This window comes from Malaya genurostris, chromosome 2 (genome assembly GCF_030247185.1).
Source record: "Malaya genurostris strain Urasoe2022 chromosome 2, Malgen_1.1, whole genome shotgun sequence".
In the NCBI taxonomy this organism is placed as follows: Eukaryota; Metazoa; Arthropoda; class Insecta; order Diptera; family Culicidae; genus Malaya; species Malaya genurostris.
Window position 1 is genome coordinate 274268127 of NC_080571.1, and position 20971 is coordinate 274289097.

At 34.9% G+C, this 20971-nt stretch overlaps 1 protein-coding gene across 5 annotated transcripts in view; it reads right to left on the reverse strand.

The window, feature by feature from the left end:
- LOC131430115 (protein spire) overlaps window positions 1–20971 on the reverse strand; it is a 463276-nt gene that overhangs the window by 114926 nt on the left and 327379 nt on the right. For all 5 annotated transcript variants that reach the window (XM_058594819.1, XM_058594817.1, XM_058594818.1 and 2 more), the window contains 2 exons: window positions 19331–19442; window positions 18604–18727 (listed from right to left, as the gene is read on the reverse strand). In XM_058594819.1, coding sequence (XP_058450802.1) covers window positions 18604–18727; window positions 19331–19442 — 236 coding nt within the window. The remainder of the gene's footprint in view (window positions 1–18603; window positions 18728–19330; window positions 19443–20971) is intronic.

A 20971-nucleotide genomic window follows, 5' to 3' on the forward strand; every position in this document is an offset into this window, starting at 1 on the left:
TTTTAGACTTTTAGACTTTTAGACTTTTAGACTTTTAGATTTTTAGACTTTTAGACTTTTAGACTTTTAGACTTTTAGACTTTGAGACTTTGAGACTTTTAGACTTTTAGACTTTTAGACTTTTAGACTTTTAGACTTTTAGACTTTTAGACTTTTAGACTTTTAGACTTTTAGACTTTTAGACTTTTAGACTTTTAGACTTTTAGACTTTTAGACTTTTAGACTTTTAGACTTTTAGACTTTTAGACTTTTAGACTTTTAGACTTTTAGACTTTTAGACTTTTAGACTTTTAGACTTTTAGACTTTTAGACTTTTAGACTTTTAGACTTTTAGACTTTTAGACTTTTAGACTTTTAGACTTTTAGACTTTTAGACTTTTAGACTTTTAGACTTTTAGACTTTTAGACTTTTAGACTTTTAGACTTTTAGACTTTTAGACTTTTAGACTTTTAGACTTTTAGACTTTTAGACTTTTAGACTTTTAGACTTTTAGACTTTTAGACTTTTAGACTTTTAGACTTTTAGACTTTTAGACTTTTAGACTTTTAGACTTTTAGACTTTTAGACTTTTAGACTTTTAGACTTTTAGACTTTTAGACTTTTAGACTTTTAGACTTTTAGACTTTTAGACTTTTAGACTTTTAGACTTTTAGACTTTTAGACTTTTAGACTTTTAGACTTTTAGACTTTTAGACTTTTAGACTTTTAGACTTTTAGACTTTTAGACTTTTAGACTTTTAGACTTTTAGACTTTTAGACTTTTAGACTTTTAGACTTTTAGACTTTTAGACTTTTAGACTTTTAGACTTTTAGACTTTTAGACTTTTAGACTTTTAGACTTTTAGACTTTTAGACTTTTAGACTTTTAGACTTTTAGACTTTTAGACTTTTAGACTTTTAGACTTTTAGACTTTTAGACTTTTAGACTTTTAGACTTTTAGACTTTTAGACTTTTAGACTTTTAGACTTTTAGACTTTTAGACTTTTAGACTTTTAGACTTTTAGACTTTTAGACTTTTAGACTTTTAGACTTTTAGACTTTTAGACTTTTAGACTTTTAGGCTTTAAGACTTTAGACTTTTAGACTTTTAGACTTTTAGACTTTTAGACTTTTAGACTTTTAGACTTTTAGACTTTTAGACTTTTAGACTTTTAGACTTTTAGACTTTTAGACTTTTAGACTTTTAGACTTTTAGACTTTTAGACTTTTAGACTTTTAGACTTTTAGACTTTTAGACTTTTAGACTTTTAGACTTTTAGACTTTTAGACTTTTAGACTTTTAGACTTTTAGACTTTTAGACTTTTAGACTTTTAGACTTTTAGACTTTTAGGCTTTTAGACTTTTAGACTTTTAGACTTTTAGACTTTTATACTTTTAGACTTTTAGACTTTTATACTTTTAGACTTTTAGACTTTTAGACTTTTAGACTTTTAGACTTTTAGACTTTTAGACTTTTAGACTTTTAGACTTTTAGACTTTTAGACTTTTAGACTTTTAGACTTTTAGACTTTTAGACTTTTAGACTTTTAGACTTTTAGACTTTTAGACTTTTAGACTTTTAGACTTTTAGACTTTTAGACTTTTAGACTTTTAGACTTTTAGACTTTTAGACTTTTAGACTTTTAGACTTTTAGACTTTTAGACTTTTAGACTTTTAGACTTTTAGACTTTTAGACTTTTAGACTTTTAGACTTTTAGACTTTTAGACTTTTAGACTTTTAGACTTTTAGACTTTTAGACTTTTAGACTTTTAGACTTTTAGACTTTTAGACTTTTAGACTTTTAGACTTTTAGACTTTTAGACTTTTAGACTTTTAGACTTTTAGACTTTTAGACTTTTAGACTTTTAGACTTTTAGACTTTTAGACTTTTAGACTTTTAGACTTTTAGACTTTTAGACTTTTAGACTTTTAGACTTTTAGACTTTTAGACTTTTAGACTTTTAGACTTTTAGACTTTTAGACTTTTAGACTTTTAGACTTTTAGACTTTTAGACTTTTAGACTTTTAGACTTTTAGACTTTTAGACTTTTAGACTTTTAGACTTTTAGACTTTTAGACTTTTAGACTTTTAGACTTTTAGACTTTTAGACTTTTAGACTTTTAGACTTTTAGACTTTTAGACTTTTAGACTTTTAGACTTTTAGACTTTTAGACTTTTAGACTTTTAGACTTTTAGACTTTTAGACTTTTAGACTTTTAGACTTTTAGACTTTTAGGCTTTAAGACTTTAGACTTTTAGACTTTTAGACTTTTAGACTTTTAGACTTTTAGACTTTTAGACTTTTAGACTTTTAGACTTTTAGACTTTTAGACTTTTAGACTTTTAGACTTTTAGACTTTTAGACTTTTAGACTTTTAGACTTTTAGACTTTTAGACTTTTAGACTTTTAGACTTTTAGACTTTTAGACTTTTAGGCTTTAAGACTTTTAGACTTTTAGACTTTTAGACTTTTAGACTTTTAGACTTTTAGACTTTTAGACTTTTAGACTTTTAGACTTTTAGACTTTTAGACTTTTAGACTTTTAGACTTTTAGACTTTTAGACTTTTAGACTTTTAGGCTTTAAGACTTTTAGACTTTTAGACTTTTAGACTTTTAGACTTTTAGACTTTTAGACTTTTAGACTTTTAGACTTTTAGACTTTTAGACTTTTAGACTTTTAGACTTTTAGACTTTTAGACTTTTAGACTTTTAGACTTTTAGACTTTTAGACTTTTAGACTTTTAGACTTTTAGACTTTTAGACTTTTAGACTTTTAGACTTTTATACTTTTAGACTTTTAGACTTTTAGACTTTTATACTTTTAGACTTTTAGACTTTTAGACTTTTATACTTTTAGACTTTTAGACTTTTAGACTTTTAGACTTTTAGACTTTTATACTTTTAGACTTTTAGACTTTTAGACTTTTAGACTTTTAGACTTTTAGACTTTTAGACTTTTAGACTTTTAGACTTTTAGACTTTTAGACTTTTAGACTTTTAGACTTTTAGACTTTTAGACTTTTAGACTTTTAGACTTTTAGACTTTTAGACTTTTAGACTTTTAGACTTTTAGACTTTTAGACTTTTAGACTTTTAGACTTTTAGACTTTTAGACTTTTAGACTTTTAGACTTTTAGACTTTTAGACTTTTAGACTTTTAGACTTTTAGACTTTTAGAATTTTAGACTTTTAGACTTTGATAGACTTTTTAAAATTTTTAGAGACTTTTAGATACTTCTAATGATTTTTGGAGACTTTTACAGACTTTTGATGACTTTGAGGGACTTTTGAAGACTTTTAGAGAATTTTAGAGAACTTTAGAGACTTTCAGAGACTCTTAGAGACTTTTTAAAAGACTCTTTTAGTTTTTAAAAAAGATTGCCTAGATCAAGGCATACAACTGTGAATATAAGAGCTCCATGCTAACGCTATTAAGCATTATATTCGAACGGACATTTCGTGATAGGGATAAATTTACACTGTCGATATCAGAAATACGATACGTAAGTTGTATGCATGTAATTAGAGACACCAATGCCTTCGTATGTAGTATTGATTAAAAGAAAGCAGCGGATGACTTACGAAAACCAGCTAGTTAACCAACGTTAACTAAACCGAACTGACAACAAGTAAATAAGATGAATGAGAAAAACGATGAACAATCACGCATAACCGACTACCTCTAATTTAAATATAGCTTATAAAACAAACAAGTGGAATGTATTATTATTATATGCACTATTTTAGTTCGGGCGAGTAGATATTATTCCTTCTTTTAACGGGATTGCATTTCTGCAGTTAGAAAAACATTATAAATAAATATATTTCTTACCATTTCATGTGCGTATTTTTCCTACTTGGCAATAGACATTAGAGGTTTTTCTAGATATGCACAGACCAATTCTTAGCGTCGGGAACTGGGCGTGTAATCGAGTGATTTGTCGGATCAACAAAAAGCCTGTGCCGCAACCTAGCGGAAAGTAAAAACCACACATCACCGGTATGATGCCATAAAGTGAAGATTTTACAATTTTCTTTATGAGAGCGATTTTCCTACCTGAATAATGCCGGTACATTTTCTTCTACAGATCACGATGAGCGGGGATTATTTAATAAGTACAACACCGTCTTACTTGAACAATTCACCTCAGCTGCAGATGCAGTGCTCGGTCGGAACGGGTGTGCAAAAACATCTTACACTTTTTTTTTCGACTCTCCCGGACTGGGGCGACTAATTGAAAAATGCAGGGCGATATGTGGCTCAAAGTTGTTTCAGGTTATGTACTCAATGCGAACCATTTGGAGAAAATGTTTTGCCTAACAACGGAGAAATCAGAACACCGGCGCTGTGAGCACTATGCACTATGTAATAAATTGCATAATAAGGTCAGTAAAACGTGTGTTGGTGTGGGGTCTTGCAAGAAATGAATCGCGAAGTATAGTGTGAAATAGGACAAGTGCGAGATTTTACTCCCACGATGTTCCAAGAGGCGAGAAAAACAGACTGACCCTAAATACCGCAAGTTTTACTATTCAATTATTTGCAACCTGCAGCGGAACAAATAGGACAATACAGCACGAAAATTGGAACGGACGGCACAGACAAACACACATACATACAGACATTCAGGTACATGTACTTACATACATTGATGAATTCATACGGTATCACTGGGAAAACGATGGAAATCAAAGAAGCGACGCCTACAAATGCAGAACGAAAACAAAAGAAATGTGTGAGATGAGCTTTTGATGGGCGATGGTGTGTCGTGATATAAGTTAGTTCATGCAACAAAAAAGGAAATTCAGCCATAGGATTCTTCAGCTCGCAATATAACTGTATAGGTGATGAGGATTGCTTGATAAAAGTATCCAGTGAATAATTATGTGAATCAACTTGTCTCAATTTACGGTTTGCGGATCCCTGGGGTATTTTTTGAAATCACTAATCGAAATAAATTTTCTAGATCGATTAAACGAATGAAAACTTTTTAATATCTGTCAACAAATAGGTTTTAACGTATAAGTTCATCGTCCCAATAGTTTTCAACGGTAGCCGTTCCATGTGGCCAAGATTTGTCGTGAAGAAAATATACGGATTTATGTGTGTTTTCATATCTTTGCTCATTTTGCCTTTGATTCTGTTTCTGTCGAAATCGTTGGATTTGTTACTGTGGTCTTTTGAGGGTTTAACCGCTCGGAAGCAGTTATCAGTATATGACAACCGAAGGCAGAGGGTAACCTTTTTCTAGGTAAACTCTGAAAAGTTCGATGAACTTGACAAAACAAAATTTTTTTGGCCCTGAGGGTTATCAAAATATATCACATACTTTTCATCACCAGTGATAATACAATTCTAAAATCACCACTCAAAGCGCTAGTGATTAATGATGCGATATCAGTCGGCTTCAATCCATATGGTACACAATTTTCTACCTATTTGTATAAATTCCAATACTCCTGTTCCTGTTGAAATCATTGAACATCGACTGGGACTGATTGATCCTGTGGACTGTTCAACTGACCTTTCTCTTTCGAAGAAAAAAAAATTGTTTAACATCGAAGAAAAACCAACAATTCTGTTTTTTGAAGATTAATAAATTGATCCCGAAGAACTATTAACGACAACTTTCTGCTATTGAATTAAGCGAGCCTACAGTGCAACAATCTCCTGTAAAATTATTTTCATCGTATTTTTTAATGCGTTAGTTCAACCTCTTTGGGTGAAAATGTGTATTGACACGAGTATTCGATGATAACCTATTGTCGCGGAAAGCTTCATTAATAAACTAATTTTCATTGTATACATTTTTCCGAAAGTTACCGTTGCCAGTAAACAAGTGAGAAAAATCCATTCTACATTGTTTAACTGCTAAGATATTCATAATCAGTTGAGCATTTCAAGAAATGGGTATCAAGTCATCTGACTTCACCTATTCGAATGAAACTTGGCATAGGTCCTCGTCATAGCGAACCATTTGTTTGCACGACCGAAGAGTTCTATTACATTTAAGACTGAATTTTCAAGAATACAGATGTACTTTTGTATGACATTTTTCCAAATCTTGGTAGTTCTGAAACCAGAACTTTTACAAAAATGGTTTCTAATAGGAAGCTGTGGAAAATAAATTGTGCGAAAAATAGAAATTTACACAGTGAAAAAAAATAAAGTTGTGGGGACGGGTATAGTGTGATGGGTAAGTCCATGCCTTTCACGCAGCCCGCCTGGGTTCGATTCCCAACCCCGCACATAGGGTCAGAAAGCTTTTCTTATCCGAAGAGGCGAATGACCTTAAGGTTAAAACCTCTATAATCGAAACAAAAAAAAATAAAGTTAAACATATTTTAAGGAATTAGAAAGTTAATACACTACAGTTTCTTTTAATGCGCTTTCTTTTCATAAGGTTTTTGTATGTGACTTTTTATGGGAATTTTCCAAATAATGTGATTAAACAAAATTTGCATTTTTGACTTAACAAAATTTGCATTCTTAACTTTTGTCGCTATATTTTTACTTTGATTTACACGGAACGAAATTATGAATTTTACAGGTGCAAGAATTCTACAAACGATACAATTTATAAAAACTCAACTTGTCAAATGACGCAATATTCCATTCTTGCTAAATTTTACAGGCTCTAAATGTAATTTGCACTCGACTACCAAGTGCCGCTGTATAGTCATATAGGTATCAATTATTCATAAATCAGATATGGACTTCTGTGGCTCAGTCGATTAACGAACGTGTTTTGTGATCTAATATTTCTCGGTTCAAGTTGCGCTGTCGTTATCTATCGACTTTTTGTTTTTTTATTTCGTTCGATTTCAAACCATGTAATTATCGAATCACACAATTTTACATGTTCTTGAATGTAGATTTGTGTAACATACGACGCGCCAATTGTGTGCATCTTTTAGGATGTAAAATCACAAAATATTTTCGAACTGTGTACTTGTGAACATCAACACTTGAAGTAATTTAGATAAGTGTCTTTCAAGAAACGAAGAAGGGTCAGCAAAAACAGTTTACAAATATTCACAAAATTCCAAAATATTGATAAAAAAACGTGATTAATCCACCTAGCAGTGAGATGATACCTTTTTTTATCAATCCGCATGTGTTGTTTGCATGACAATTCTTCGATTTTTCAGTTTTCATGACATTATTTTAATGACCGTCGTTTTAAGCGACAATTTGAGATTTTAATCACTCTTTACTCTTTAATGTCGAAACTGCAAATCGGATCGAATTTGAATCTAAAAGTGGGACAATCGACTAAACATTCCATGATATGTCGAAGTAAGTTCCACTTTAGAGTTTACGATAATTTAAGGTACTTCCAGAGACGGTATTCAGGAACCAGCATAACCCAAACCGATTCGTATGGCCATGAATTGACTTGACGAATAAATTGCAATAGTTTTGAGTCCAACTTTGAAGCTTTTCGGGATTGTCATCTTCCATATCGGTTTGAATTTTAAAAATTCATCATCCTGTAATTCCAGAATCGGAAGTCAGAATTGGATAAAATTCATTAATTTTGTATGGGACTATAAGTTTATTTAATATTTAATTTTTGTTTCTGAAATTCGATTTGGTTTTTTGAGAAAACGATTGAACCTTGAGAAACGATTCTGAAACCGGAATTCTAAAATCGGTGTAGCCGAAGTCAGATAAATTCACATGACCGCCTGAGGTTCCGGTTCGGGATGTGTTGGCGAGTCGGGATAGTTTATATATGCTTCTAATATACCAGTACCTTAAACACATTAATATACAAGTGTAACTCGTAATATCCTCTCTCTTGTCGAGGCTAAGAATAATCTTCACCTATAGGTTCGAGACTAACATTCGCCCGATTCTCCCAATCCCTAGTCTGTCCACCATCTCTGTCGAAAATAACAAGATCTTTTTGCTGTCACTAATTTTTTCGTTCCCTTTTCCTCCGTTTCTCCACCATCTCGATGTCAACTAATTAGATCTTTGTCGTATTCAGTCATTCGTTCCCATACTCCCTTTTTTCACTCCGTTTTCCACAAAATTACTTCTCCATGTTTCTTTCAATCTCTTAGGTAACATCACCATCATCGTCCACGGAAAACTGCTCCAATCGATGACCAACATGCGGACCACCCGACGGGTATCCGTGGCCTGGGGGTGTCTCTCGCGGACCCACGTAGAATCGTCATCTGGAAGACACTCGTATTACATTCAATCCATCGACCATTGCCGATCGCCAACTGCAACTGCAACTGAATCTGCCAGAATCGACCATTGCGACCGGAATACGTCACTACCCTAATGATAATACCCTAGTTTTAAGTTAGTCGTTAATCAAGATAAGAAAATACTCTTGGCATCTTAGAGCATTAGCAGTGTGCCTTTAAATATATTATTAATGAATAAAAAAAAAAAAGATAAATTCACATGAGTAGCTGTATAGTTTACATTTGTTTCAAAATGCTTGAAAATCAGTGTAGACATCTGCGAATTAAATTTTTGGGTGCCTTCCTTGAAATACTGCGAATTAAATTTTTGGGTGCCTTCCGAAACAAGAACTGAATGCAACCAAAAATGATATAAGTTTATTTGGTTATCGACTATCCAAATCTGCTAACCCGATAAACCTGATTAATTTATGTGAAATAGACATTTTTATACTAATCACCCTGTATCCCCGAAACCGGAAGTTGGATCTGATTGAAAAGCAAGATGTTTTATAGAATATTAAAACTTTTCATTTAAATCTTAGATGATTCTTAGATTTCATTTGAATCTTAGATCGGTTCAGCCATCTACGAGAAAAATGAGTTATACAGTTTTAATTTCCTTTCACATATCATCCTGTAGTTCCGGACCCAGAGGTTGGAACCAAACATTATTCAGGAACCTTGTTTGGAGGCATACGACTTTTCATATGGATCTGAGTTTGTAGAAAACGGTTGAGCTGATCTCGACGAACTGATTCGAATGGTATATGGGTGTTATGTTCTTCCAGCATTTATTGCTCTAAGTATTTTAAAACAATATAATTATGGAATTGCTTTCAACTCGAAAATTCTGCCATCATCTGGTTTACATATTTGAACGATTATGTTGCCAAAAACGAACCCTGCTAAAATCGGTCCGAGGTAATATGTCATGAAAAGGGATGCTGTACACAGTCTTTTTGGTACTTAGAAACAATTGTATGTAACAGTATAAAAATCGTGTTTTACGTTGCTCCCAAGCATTTATTTGCCATACAGCGCTCCAAACTTCTACTGCTGGAATAGGGGGAAAAGTCGCTTACACAAAAATTGCGATACCTCCTTTAAAAATTAACGGATTTTAACAATCTATGGCTTGTTGGATAGCTATTACCGTGCGGAATCTAAGTCTGAAAGCATATTCTGTTTTCAAGGTCAAATGTGACAGATACTGTCAAAAAACTGAAAATTTTGACATAAAACTTTGTATAACTCAAAAAGTAAACATCCGATCTCATATTTTAATAGCGTTCTGGGTGACGGGAAGACCTTTCATTTGCGACTAGTTTGACCAAAATCGGTCCAGTCATCTCTGGGATCTCGACCTCTTAGTTGACAACACACATACAGACACACACACATACACACACACACGGACATTTGCTCAGCTCATATATATATATATATATATATATATATATATATATATATATATATATATATATATATATATATATATATATATATATATATATATATATATATATATATATATATATATATATATATATATATATATATATATATAAAGGTAATAATCAAACAAATACCAGATATCAGTTCGGGTTTACATCTCATTCAAATCAGTCGACAAACAAAACCGCTTACGTTGATGACAGAAGAAACCAAGTACAGTATTGTGTAGTGAACAATAGACCTCGAAAATGAGTGAACCAAACGAACAAAAGCTACCGTCGGTACGAAAGAATACAATTATTGTTGACTTCAGACAGTGCAAAATTCGACCTTCGATACGAGAACTTGAAGGTTTGCTTAAGGAGCAAATGCATCTTGACATCAAACGTGTGCATTTACTTCAATGCAATAAGACCAATAATGTTGTTTATATCCAGTTCTATAAAGAGTTGGATGCAATTCAATTCGCAAAAGACATCGATCCTTATATTCGCAAAACCATGTCCCAATACGGAGAGATTCTCTCTATCGAAAAAGAAAAGTGGAAGAATTTTTTCCCCGGTATTCTAAATGGCGTACGTTTGTTACGCATGCGCTTGAGGAGGCCTATACCTTCTTATGTGACATTCGGTCAGGATACAAGAATACCGTGCAAATCACTTGTTACCTATGACAATCAGATGGCCACATGTCAATATTGCTAAAAAGCTGTTCACTACGGTAAGCCATGTGATAAACCGGACAAGGAGACAACTATACCAAAGGACAACGGTGCTTCCTTCACATCAACCCCAAGCAACCCCAGTACACCTGTGACAGTCACCAACAACAGTGAAGCCTCCTCTTCAACGAAACCATCAAACGTATCCCCTATAGAACAAAGTACACCAGCTGCAGTTAACAGCTTACCATCCAACCAACCAGCAACTGCAAACAATGTACAACAAAGCGCATCTACAGCAACTAGCAACGAAATCAACAACAATACCACTGATGCGGCAATGGATGACGAGACGAACCACGAACGAAGTGCCCCTCAATCCTCGCAGGAGGAAAATGGAAGCTCCTCTCCCCCTAGAAAAAGGGTGACAACGAGATCCAATACAAAAAAAATCTTTTATTTAAAAACTCAGCTAAATCGGCCACGTAAAGCTTGTACGCAAATATGCCTGAATAAAATATCTTTTAAATAAAAAAAATACCAGATATATGATTTTATAGCTGGAGAGCAATTAGGTTACTCTTTGTGACCTTTCTCCTACAAGTAATCGTTCTAGAGATATTTATATTGATTTCCAACAACTTATTCTGATGTGGAAAAGGGTGATCCTGATTTCGACATCCTTTCTGCCGTGAACTTCTAGAATAGTTCAATTTGTTTTTTTAGAACCAATAAATTGATGCCATTGAGGACGGGCTTAGCGTTGTGTCAGTAATGTTTTCTAGAACTTAACCCAACCCACAGAATTTTCTAAGAAAAGTTGAAGTACTGTCACTTCAAGAGTTGCCAAACGTTTGAACCTCAGGTTGACAAATTCTCCTTTGATGAACAACTTAGGGAAATTCCAGCATTTATTATTCAGTGTCAATAGATCGCTTCGGAGAAGGGAAGGAAGTGTTTGAACATTCTGGAAACTGAGTCATTGACACAAATCCACATATGAAATAAGTCATAATAACGTAATTCGTCAAACGACTGGAAATACATGAATAAGTATAAAACATACTCATCCCTTCACGCAGGAGTGTGAAATAACATGGATGCCAGAAACTTGCGTGAAATGAACTGTGAAAATGTGTCATTTCTGACACTCGAATATGTCGGTCTCAGAAGACGTAAATTTACACGATTTACATAAAACTCTTATAAAACTCTCAACGGATTTGGATCCTAAAGAATTTGAAGCAATTGAAACTTGAAACAATGAAACTTGAAACAATGAATCAACTAGTTACAAGTAATTAAAATAACTGTGTCACTCCAGCGGATTAAACCATATTTGTCAGGTTAGCACAGCAAGTTGAAGTAACGGGTGTTTTTTAAGAGGTTTATTTTTATCAATAGGGATTACTCTATTATCTGAAAGTTGTTTTGTCAGTGTAAACTGACGTCTCTACTCAGTATTGTTTGGCAAATCATCGTGAACAGGTTAACTCCAGAACAACGCTCCAAATCGTGGAAATTTATTTTCAAAACCAGTGTTCAATTAAAACTGTTTATAGCGCAAAATTTTCTTCAATGATGATGCTCATTTTTCAACAAGCAAAACTGTCGTATTTGAAGCCGTTCAAGAATTACCGATGCATCCTGATAAATGTACTGTTTGGTGCGGTTTATGAGCTGATGAAATCATCGGTCCTTATTTCTTTAAAAATGAGGAGGACGACGCGTTACCGTCAATGGAAATCGATACAGAACCATGATCAATGAATTTTTGTTGCCAAATCTTTAAGATATGGATGTGGACGAAATGTGGTTTCAACAGGATGGTGCTACTTGTCATACTGCGGCCGAAACAATCGACTTATTGAAAGATCATTTCAACGACAACATTATTTCGAGAAATGGACCGGTGAATTGGCCTCCTCGTTCGTGTGATTTCAAGCCACTCGATTGTTTTTTGTGGGGATACGTGAAGCCATTGGATTATGTGGATAAACCAGCAACTTGATACTCTAGACACCAATATTCTTATTAAATGCCAAGAAATTATTCATCAAATAAAAAAAACTTTGTCCATTTCATAATTCGGCATGTGTTTTATATATATTTCAAATCAGCAAGCTCGTAAAAAACACCCTTTATTAGGTTGCCACGAAGAAGTCGAATACGAAATGTAAATAAGATTAAAAATGGTTTTATGCCTTTATTACAAATTGAACTGATTTCAATTCTACACTAATATCATCAGCTGAAATAATATTGGAACTAGTAGAATTAATGGTACCAGTTTCATAGATAAGTGCATCCATAGAATTCATGGTTTGATTTATGATTTAAAATATGTTGAACTCCCCTGATTTTTCTTAATATAGCTTATTTATTTGAAGCGACGTGAAATAGATGAAATAATTTGTACCTCACAGAAATACGTCGTTCTTTATATGCATTATTTCTTTTGGTTGTCTTTTAAAGATTTTCTATTTCATATTGATTGAATATATTACTCTATTAGAATTTTCAAATGTCTGCAAACTTGCTCCTTCTGCGAAAAATCATATATAATGGTTTGGTATCCGTACAAATGACAGAAGAAAAGTATTACATTCTTTTTGTGGAATTTTCTGTTTCAACAGACTTCACAACCGAATAATAGCGTATATAATTAAAGCATGGCTAGTACTACAATCCTACTGACACTAAGAATACGTCCAGCTCGGGACTCAAGTATACGACAACTGGCTTGCAATACCAGCGCCCTGTGCATTGAACTGACAACCCGGGCCCATACATGCAAGTGACATAGTTGCGTAATTATAAAGTAGCCCTCTTATTGAACATGAGTTATCGGAGACTTAGCAAGGAGAAAAACTATTTCGTAGAAGGCACGTAATTGTCTCTGTTTAGCAAAATGAAGCAAACAAAATCCAGCAAGTTTACTTCTCGAGAAAAATTATTCCTTATGGCATCAAACTAGTGATCAATAATTTAAAAAAATATTGGGTCCATATTTTTACACTATGCTCTTTGTATTTGAAGCCTTCCCGGTGCAACGTGTTATCGCTCTTTTCCCAACCACGAAAAAAATTTTTTTCAAACAAGTGCTTCGCTCCAAATCAAAACACTGATCCACAATAATAATGATAATAGTTCTCTTGAAAATTTCTCAGCTTGATATACAAACAACCGACAGAGGACTGCCGACCACCGTCGCGCTCTGCGGGCAACTGCCAACAGAAGAAAGCATTAATAATCCCGACGGACACATACTGGCCACCCGGTGTACGTACGAACTTTTACTAACCAGGGAAATGGGAAACCGGATCAGACCTACTGGACCTACTAGACAGACAGGCACAGGCAGATAGGCGAAAAGCTTCACTTTCAAGTTCGGTTCTGCATGCAGAGACTCCGAGCGTGTACTTGTCGTTACCCATGGACCGGGTTAGATTTATGAATACCAGATCAAATGGGAACTTGCTATGAGAAATTGTTGTTTTTTTTCCTTCAGGTTAGTTACACACTCGCTGTATGGCGAAGTTACGATTGATTTTCGATACAACACCAACGACACAGGAGGGAGCCCGTTGTTTATTGGAAACAAACCGTGCGAAAAATTACCGACAGACCGTCGTAATTTATGAAGTGGAGCGATGTTTTACTGTCCCAGGTATGAGGCCAGAGACGACAATGTAAGTACTAATAACCGAGAATATATTTTATGATTTGCTGGTAAACATTTCAATGAACTATGAAATCTTACAATATAAAATATTTTTGTTCATGTGTACTTTAATCACAATACAAGTTTGATAGTCTGCAATGAGCAAATAGAAACATTATCTCTTGCTCGTATTTTTTTGACGAAAAACAGTACATTTGCAGAAAAATCAAGAAAAATCATGTCGATTGGTTCAGTAGTTTTTTTTTTAAATGTTGTAGCCGAGAAAACTCGACCCGAAGTTTAGGCGCCTGAAAGGAATGACATAGCGAGTGAGTATTATATATCTGAAAGTTTTTTTAATTAGACTTGGAATCCAAGGACGGCTTTTATCTGATCAAAGATCGCTCTCGAGCAACTCTTCACACGGTTCAATCTGTGCCATCAAAGAGAGACGGATATCATCGCAGCAACAAAAAACCGGCTAGGTTCATTTAACATAGAATTGACATAGCGAATTTCTCTCGATGACCCGCCTGAGCATCACGGGTTAGCACGCTGCTGTAGGGATTCGCAATAAACGGTCGCTTATTCTCGTTTTGCCATCTGATTCTATACGGGCAGTGGATAATTGCGATAGAATCATTTTACTATTGCCGCCTTTTCTAACTATGTGCATATAACCTTAGTATAAGTTTTGTCCATGAAAATGTATGTGAATACTCCACACAAGGATTTTGAAATATTGTAACCTAGTATGACAATCAAGTCTCTCTTGGTAAATTCCTCACAGCACCGATAATTGTAAAGCTGTATCTTTTGTCGTGAATACGACTTACTTTACTATGGGGCGCCTTTCTAAAATTTACCCTCTGAGAGAGTGATAAGTTTTTGAACGTGAATATCTCCTGTTGTATCTGATGAATCAACATAATTCTTGCTACATGCCATCGGAAACATGATCACAAATTTATGATAAAATTTTCAGTTGTGTGACATAATCTCAAATAGTTCAAAATTAAACTTTTCTGAAATGTTTGGTATAAATGAGTATCAAAGAGGATAATTCATAAGGCGCGTTTGCCTTTCTCGTATTTTGAAAGTTCATAGCTCAGTGATCTGTGGAAGGATTTATATAGTCTAACTACCAATAGAATCAACAACATTAAAGTTTTTCAATAGTACACTATTGAAAAACCTGTTTGATTTAACCTATGACAGCACCAGCCAATCAAAACGCGAGATGTCTGCATCTATACAAGAGCATCTATGTAAAAGTAGAGTGATTCATTTTTCCTACCATTTGCTGAGCAACTGTTCCCCTGCAACACGAGAGCAACATCGAGGGCCTGTCGTCTCACTGTTTCCCGTTCTGCGAACAGGAAAAGGAATTTTGGAAAAGGGGCTGTCCGTACACCGCTGCCAGTAGCAGGTATAAAATGAAATGTGATGTGAGAAATAGCGTCATTTAAGTTAAAGCAGCTACTCTGAACGCACGAGACACCGTCAGCACGATGACACCGAAAACCGGTAGAAAGGCAGCCAAAAAGTCCAGCAAGGCCCATTCAAAGCAGCTCAGTGCTAAAGATCATTATAAAGAACAAGTTGAATTTTGTCGCTTTCCTACCATTTCCTGAGCAACTGTTGCCGAAACAAGACACACACGAGAACCATCTCAGATCTCAATATTTCCTACCAAAAGATTCATCAAGATGGAACTTAAAATAATTTGCACCGTCACTAACACATTCAATTACGAACGGCAATGCGAAAGCGAAAGTGATGATGTTGAACACATCTTTATACTAGTATACAAATATGCCGTGCGAAACAGAGTTGCCACGTATACAGATCAATATGTATTTTTGTCGTGAATACTTTAGTATTCGGCCGAAAACAAAAATGAACAAATTGTTAGCACAAAGGTTTCCACTTGATTTGCGCATTCTTTCCAGGCGTATCAGAACTGGCTAAACTTAAAGCAATCTTAAATATTTCTTTATCACAGTGATATGGGCGTCCTTAAAAGAACGTAGTTTTTTTTCAACTCCTCGTCGTTACGGATGGCCAGCTGCAGATGGCGAGGGATGATTTTCGTTTTCTTGTTGTCACGGGCAGCGTTACTGGCCAATTCCAACACTTCAGCAGCCAAGTACTCGATCACTGCCGTCTCACTGTTTCCCGTTCTGTGAACAGGAAAAGGAATTTTGGAAACGGGGCTGTCCGTACACCGCTGCCAGTAGCAGGTATAAAATGAAATGTGATGTGAGAAATAGCGTCATTTAAGTTAAAGCACGGGACACCGTCAGCACGATGATACCGAAAACCGGTAGAAAGGCAGCCAAAAAGTCCAGCAAGGCCCATTCAAAGCACTTTTCAGTGCTAAAGATCAGTGGTTCTCATAGGCTTGAAAATTCTTGAAATTTTATACTATAAGAAAATACAAAGAAAAAAATAAATGATTTTTCAAAAGTGTTAGACTCTACCCGCCCCTTAATACCAAAAGCAGGACTAGAAGTAAGAAACCATAATCAAAAGGGAGGACTGTTCTGCTCTTTGGAATGTAATGTAATTATTCTAAACACAGTACGGTAACACGAGACTCTCGGTGCCACGGTGTTCTGTTTCTACCAACTAGTCTCTTACTGGTTACTGAAAGTAACAAAAAAGGGTATTATTTTAGTAACTAAATTATCCGTAATATGTGTTAACAATGTTGCATCGTATATCATGATTCGTAGTGTAAAGGATTGTTGACCGTTACAAAGGTTGTGAATTTTTTTAATTGATTTAGAAACGTAAAGTTCATAAGCCAATACAACAGAAAAAATGTTCAATCCGAAGATTGGCACACCAGAGTTGTGTTAGTCCGTTTATTTCAAGACAAATTAAAATTTCTCAAACAATTCCCTCTTGTGAGCATTTAAAGGGTGATTTTTTGCTAGTATCTTTTTGCCAACACTGTTTTTTGACAGATCATGCGTAGTCGTATCTTGTGTCGTTGTCAAACTGGTTCAGTTTGATCTATAATTTAATCTTGAATCGTCATTTGATTTAATCATTATGCCCGCAGGCAAAGTTGAAGGAAGATCCACTTTTTTATCGAAAAAATGTGTTCAGCGATGAAGCTCATTTTTGGTTGAATGGATACGTCAACAAGTAAAATTGCGCATCTGATGTGAAGACCAGCCAAAAAAAGTCACTGTTTAGTTTGGATTATGGCCCGGTGGCATCATCGGGCGTATTTCTTCAAGGGCGACGATGGGCGGAACGTTACTGTGAATGGCGAGCGCCACCGTGTGATGATTGACGATTTTTTTTGCCCAAAATGGAGCAATTGGACATGCATGAAATAATGTTTCAACAAGACGGTGCCACATCACACACGGCACGCGAAACAATGATAAAATTGAGAGCCGCCTCCGGTGAACAGTTCATCTCACATTTTGGGCCCGTCAATTGGCTGTCTAGATCGTGTGATTTAACGTATTTGGACTATTTCTTGTGGGACCATGTTAAGACTCATGTCTACTAGTATAAAAAAAAACAACGATTGATGACGCACTGGAAGCCATTATTGAAGCGTTGATTCGTGAAATACCGGCCGATATGTTGGAGAGAGTGTGCCAAAATTGGAACTTGTGTAAGGGCCATCTAAAGTGGAACCGAGGTCAACATTTGCATGAAATCATCTTCAAACATCAAATTATATTGATTGTTCTATCTATCCCAACAAAGATTGAAAACCAAATCGTATACCTCATAAAAATAACCCTTTATTAACAAATTACTCAAATATCAGCCTCGTATAGATTTTTGTTATTTTTTAATTTGTTTAACGAATTACGTCTATTGTTACAAAACTTTCATAAATGGCAAAAATTCCCATTTAGTACAAAATAAATAGAGGTGACATCGGAATATACGTGATTCGTATTACTACATAATGCTTCCTGAAACAGTACCCAAATTAAATATTCTGGAGCACCTCAAAATTAAAAATATGTGCCTTTTTTCGACATAATATTTTTCCAATTGATATGCGAGATGAACCAGCGAAGGTTGATCGCATTTAATCATTTATAACATGAAAATTTAATCACTACAAACTACATCGGATGATTTCAAATTTAAGATGAGTCTAACCCTCCACGAATTGTCTATGGATAGAGCTCTTGTATCTATTACGGTGCGTAGAATCAATCTAATGTTCAGCAAACTCACGTCCCGCACAAGCAATTTTCGTTGACTTTGTCGCGTGTGATGGTACCCATTGTCATGCAGTCACATCACTATAAAATAAAGTCAAATCACGCACAAGTCAATGGTGATCGTCGATATATCTTGCTCGCTTAATCATATAGTCAAACCATAGGTACGTTAGTTCGGCTTGTAGCTTCCACTGGGGCCTCGCATAATTTTCGTTCGAAATTTACAACAGCTAATGGAACACGATTACACTTCATTAAATAGTCATTACGACCATTCAATGAATGCGTAATGTGACTCCAGTGTGATATTTGCATCGGACGAAAGTAAAATGTTTGGTGATATTATTGTCTACTGCAACATACACTGGATAGCCACGGGTTTGTTAAAGTTAATCGTTATGGATAATGAATACTTACGTCTTGTTTTCAGCTTGGGATGCACCGGTTTCAGCACACGTCCTTTCCGGATTGAATCGAGCAGCTGCTCCCGTGGACAGGCAACACGTTTCAAAGGTTGCGGAGCAAGTTTCCTTTCCGAAGCCTGGGTAAAAAAATATGAATACATTTATACACTGTTTAAAAACAAAAGCAGTTTTTTTTTCATACGTGTATTCTATATAAAAAATCATAGCATTGACTCCTTTGGTATACCATTGATTTATTATACACGATCAAGTGAAACAGTTTTTCTGTCATTCACAAGTAACTCTTTTATTTAAGCAACACAATTGAAATTCCAAGTGTTTGATTGACCTTGATTATTATTGTAGTTAAGAGAGTGTGTCCAGTGCAAGAAAGTCAAGTTTAATGCAAACATCAATTATCACCTGTCAGTGTCTAAACAAAACGCGATAAATGCCATTATTCGATTGTAGCACAAAACATGGTTCGGGGTTTGTTGTTAATATTAAAAAGATAAGACAACGGGGGTTTTGTCGTTTAGCACTTCATATAACTCAACGTAGATTAGAGTTGTGGCTGATCAAATTTACTTTATAAATATAAAATTTTACTCTACCATCAACCATTTATCATCATCAGCTCCTCTGAGGACAGTTTATTACATTAAGAAACACTTAATCAATTATGAACCTTATTATTTTATAGCTACAGCAATGGTGTATAAGAGACGAAAAAAACTCACCTTCCGAAGCGGTGGCCGTGATCGGATAAACTCAAGGATGACTGCGTGAGCATCTTTTTTCACCTTCGGTGGAATGTCACCGTCGACCATCACTTTGCGAAGATTGTACTTTCTGAAAAGAAAAATAAAAAAAACAATGCATAAAAATCAGACCTTTCGGTGCCAGTATCGATTATTGTGAACAGCATAATTGATTCGACGCCGTGCTGCTGCATTTATAATTCTAGAGACATAAAAAAATAATTGATTGGCCCTTTGTCCGACAGAACTGCCAGTAAATTCCTTAAAAAGGGAATGTTATTGACGCATCGGATAACAGAAACATGCTCGGAATCTGCTATGGGTTTCTTTTAGTTAAACAGCAAACATGCAAGAAGTGTTCTTTTGCGAGAGCTGGTAATGAATGACATGTCATGAGTAGGCAGAAACGTCATATGTACTCATTTTATGCAAGCTTTGATTGACGGCATCGATACTTTCAGAGTTTCGCCGAACGGTTGTCAATCAGAAATACGGCACAGAACTGGCAAAGCAAACAAAATCACCCCCTGCGTGTACTGCATTCCGGTGTGAAGCTTGACCTTCTGCTGGAACAGACTTCGTATCCGATTCCTGGAATACAGTTTGACTGCATGGCTAGTACTACGATTGATTTTTTTTCCAGAATGGTGCTTGAATATTCCACATCTGGCTACCCGAATATGACCACTGATATGGGCTGAAGTAAGTCAGCTTACTACGTTCGACCAAAAGAAGTTGTCGGTCAGATCAAAGTAAACATCAAAATCGGGGTAACCTTGATTTAAGGATTATGGAAACAACACCTTCGATACATAATGAATTCAAGTCTGTGACTCGTGATTTATTTGTTTGTATTCTGTACTTCTCTCATTTTGTATTTGTATACAAAATTGGTTCAACGAATTTCACAGACACTGGTCTATTGGGTTCTTATTTATTCAAAGTGAAAATTATCGACATTTGAATCTTTTAATGTAGTTTTTTCGAATCGCCAAAGAAGCATCAGTCATGAGTGAATATGCAAAAAGTGTTGCCAAATTTACGAATCAATGTAATTATGCTTTCGTTGAATATCTACCGTATACTAAATAATAACTGATCATCTGGGCCCTATGAATAAAATGTAGTTTCGGTAGTAAATGCAATAGGTCTCTTTTTAAACGGGGGTTACGTACCGTGTTAAAAAAAATCCGTGTAAAACAAAACCGTGTTAATTGCGGAAACCGTGCAAAAAACCACGTGGGAAATTCGACGTAATAATTCCAAAAACCGTAATATAATTATTTGTTTGTTTTGTTTCGGATAAAATGTAACTTTTGATAATTTGAAGGTGAAAAAAGCCATTTTTAACTCTAAAATTTATGCAAGATACACATAACTGTGAAAATGTAACTGTTATTTCACAATAAAAACGGAAATCTAAAAAGCAGCCTGGGGTTACGAGAAGGGTCTAGTCATACTTGAAAAAACACATTGGATGACAAATTAAAATTAGAACAGTTAGGAAACGCGTTGTACAATAAGCAAATTAATCTGAATGGCTCATGCCTTCTGTATAATGCATTCAGTTTTCAAAAGAAGGATAATACGTGGAAAGTTCGACTAAAGAAGTGCTAGTAA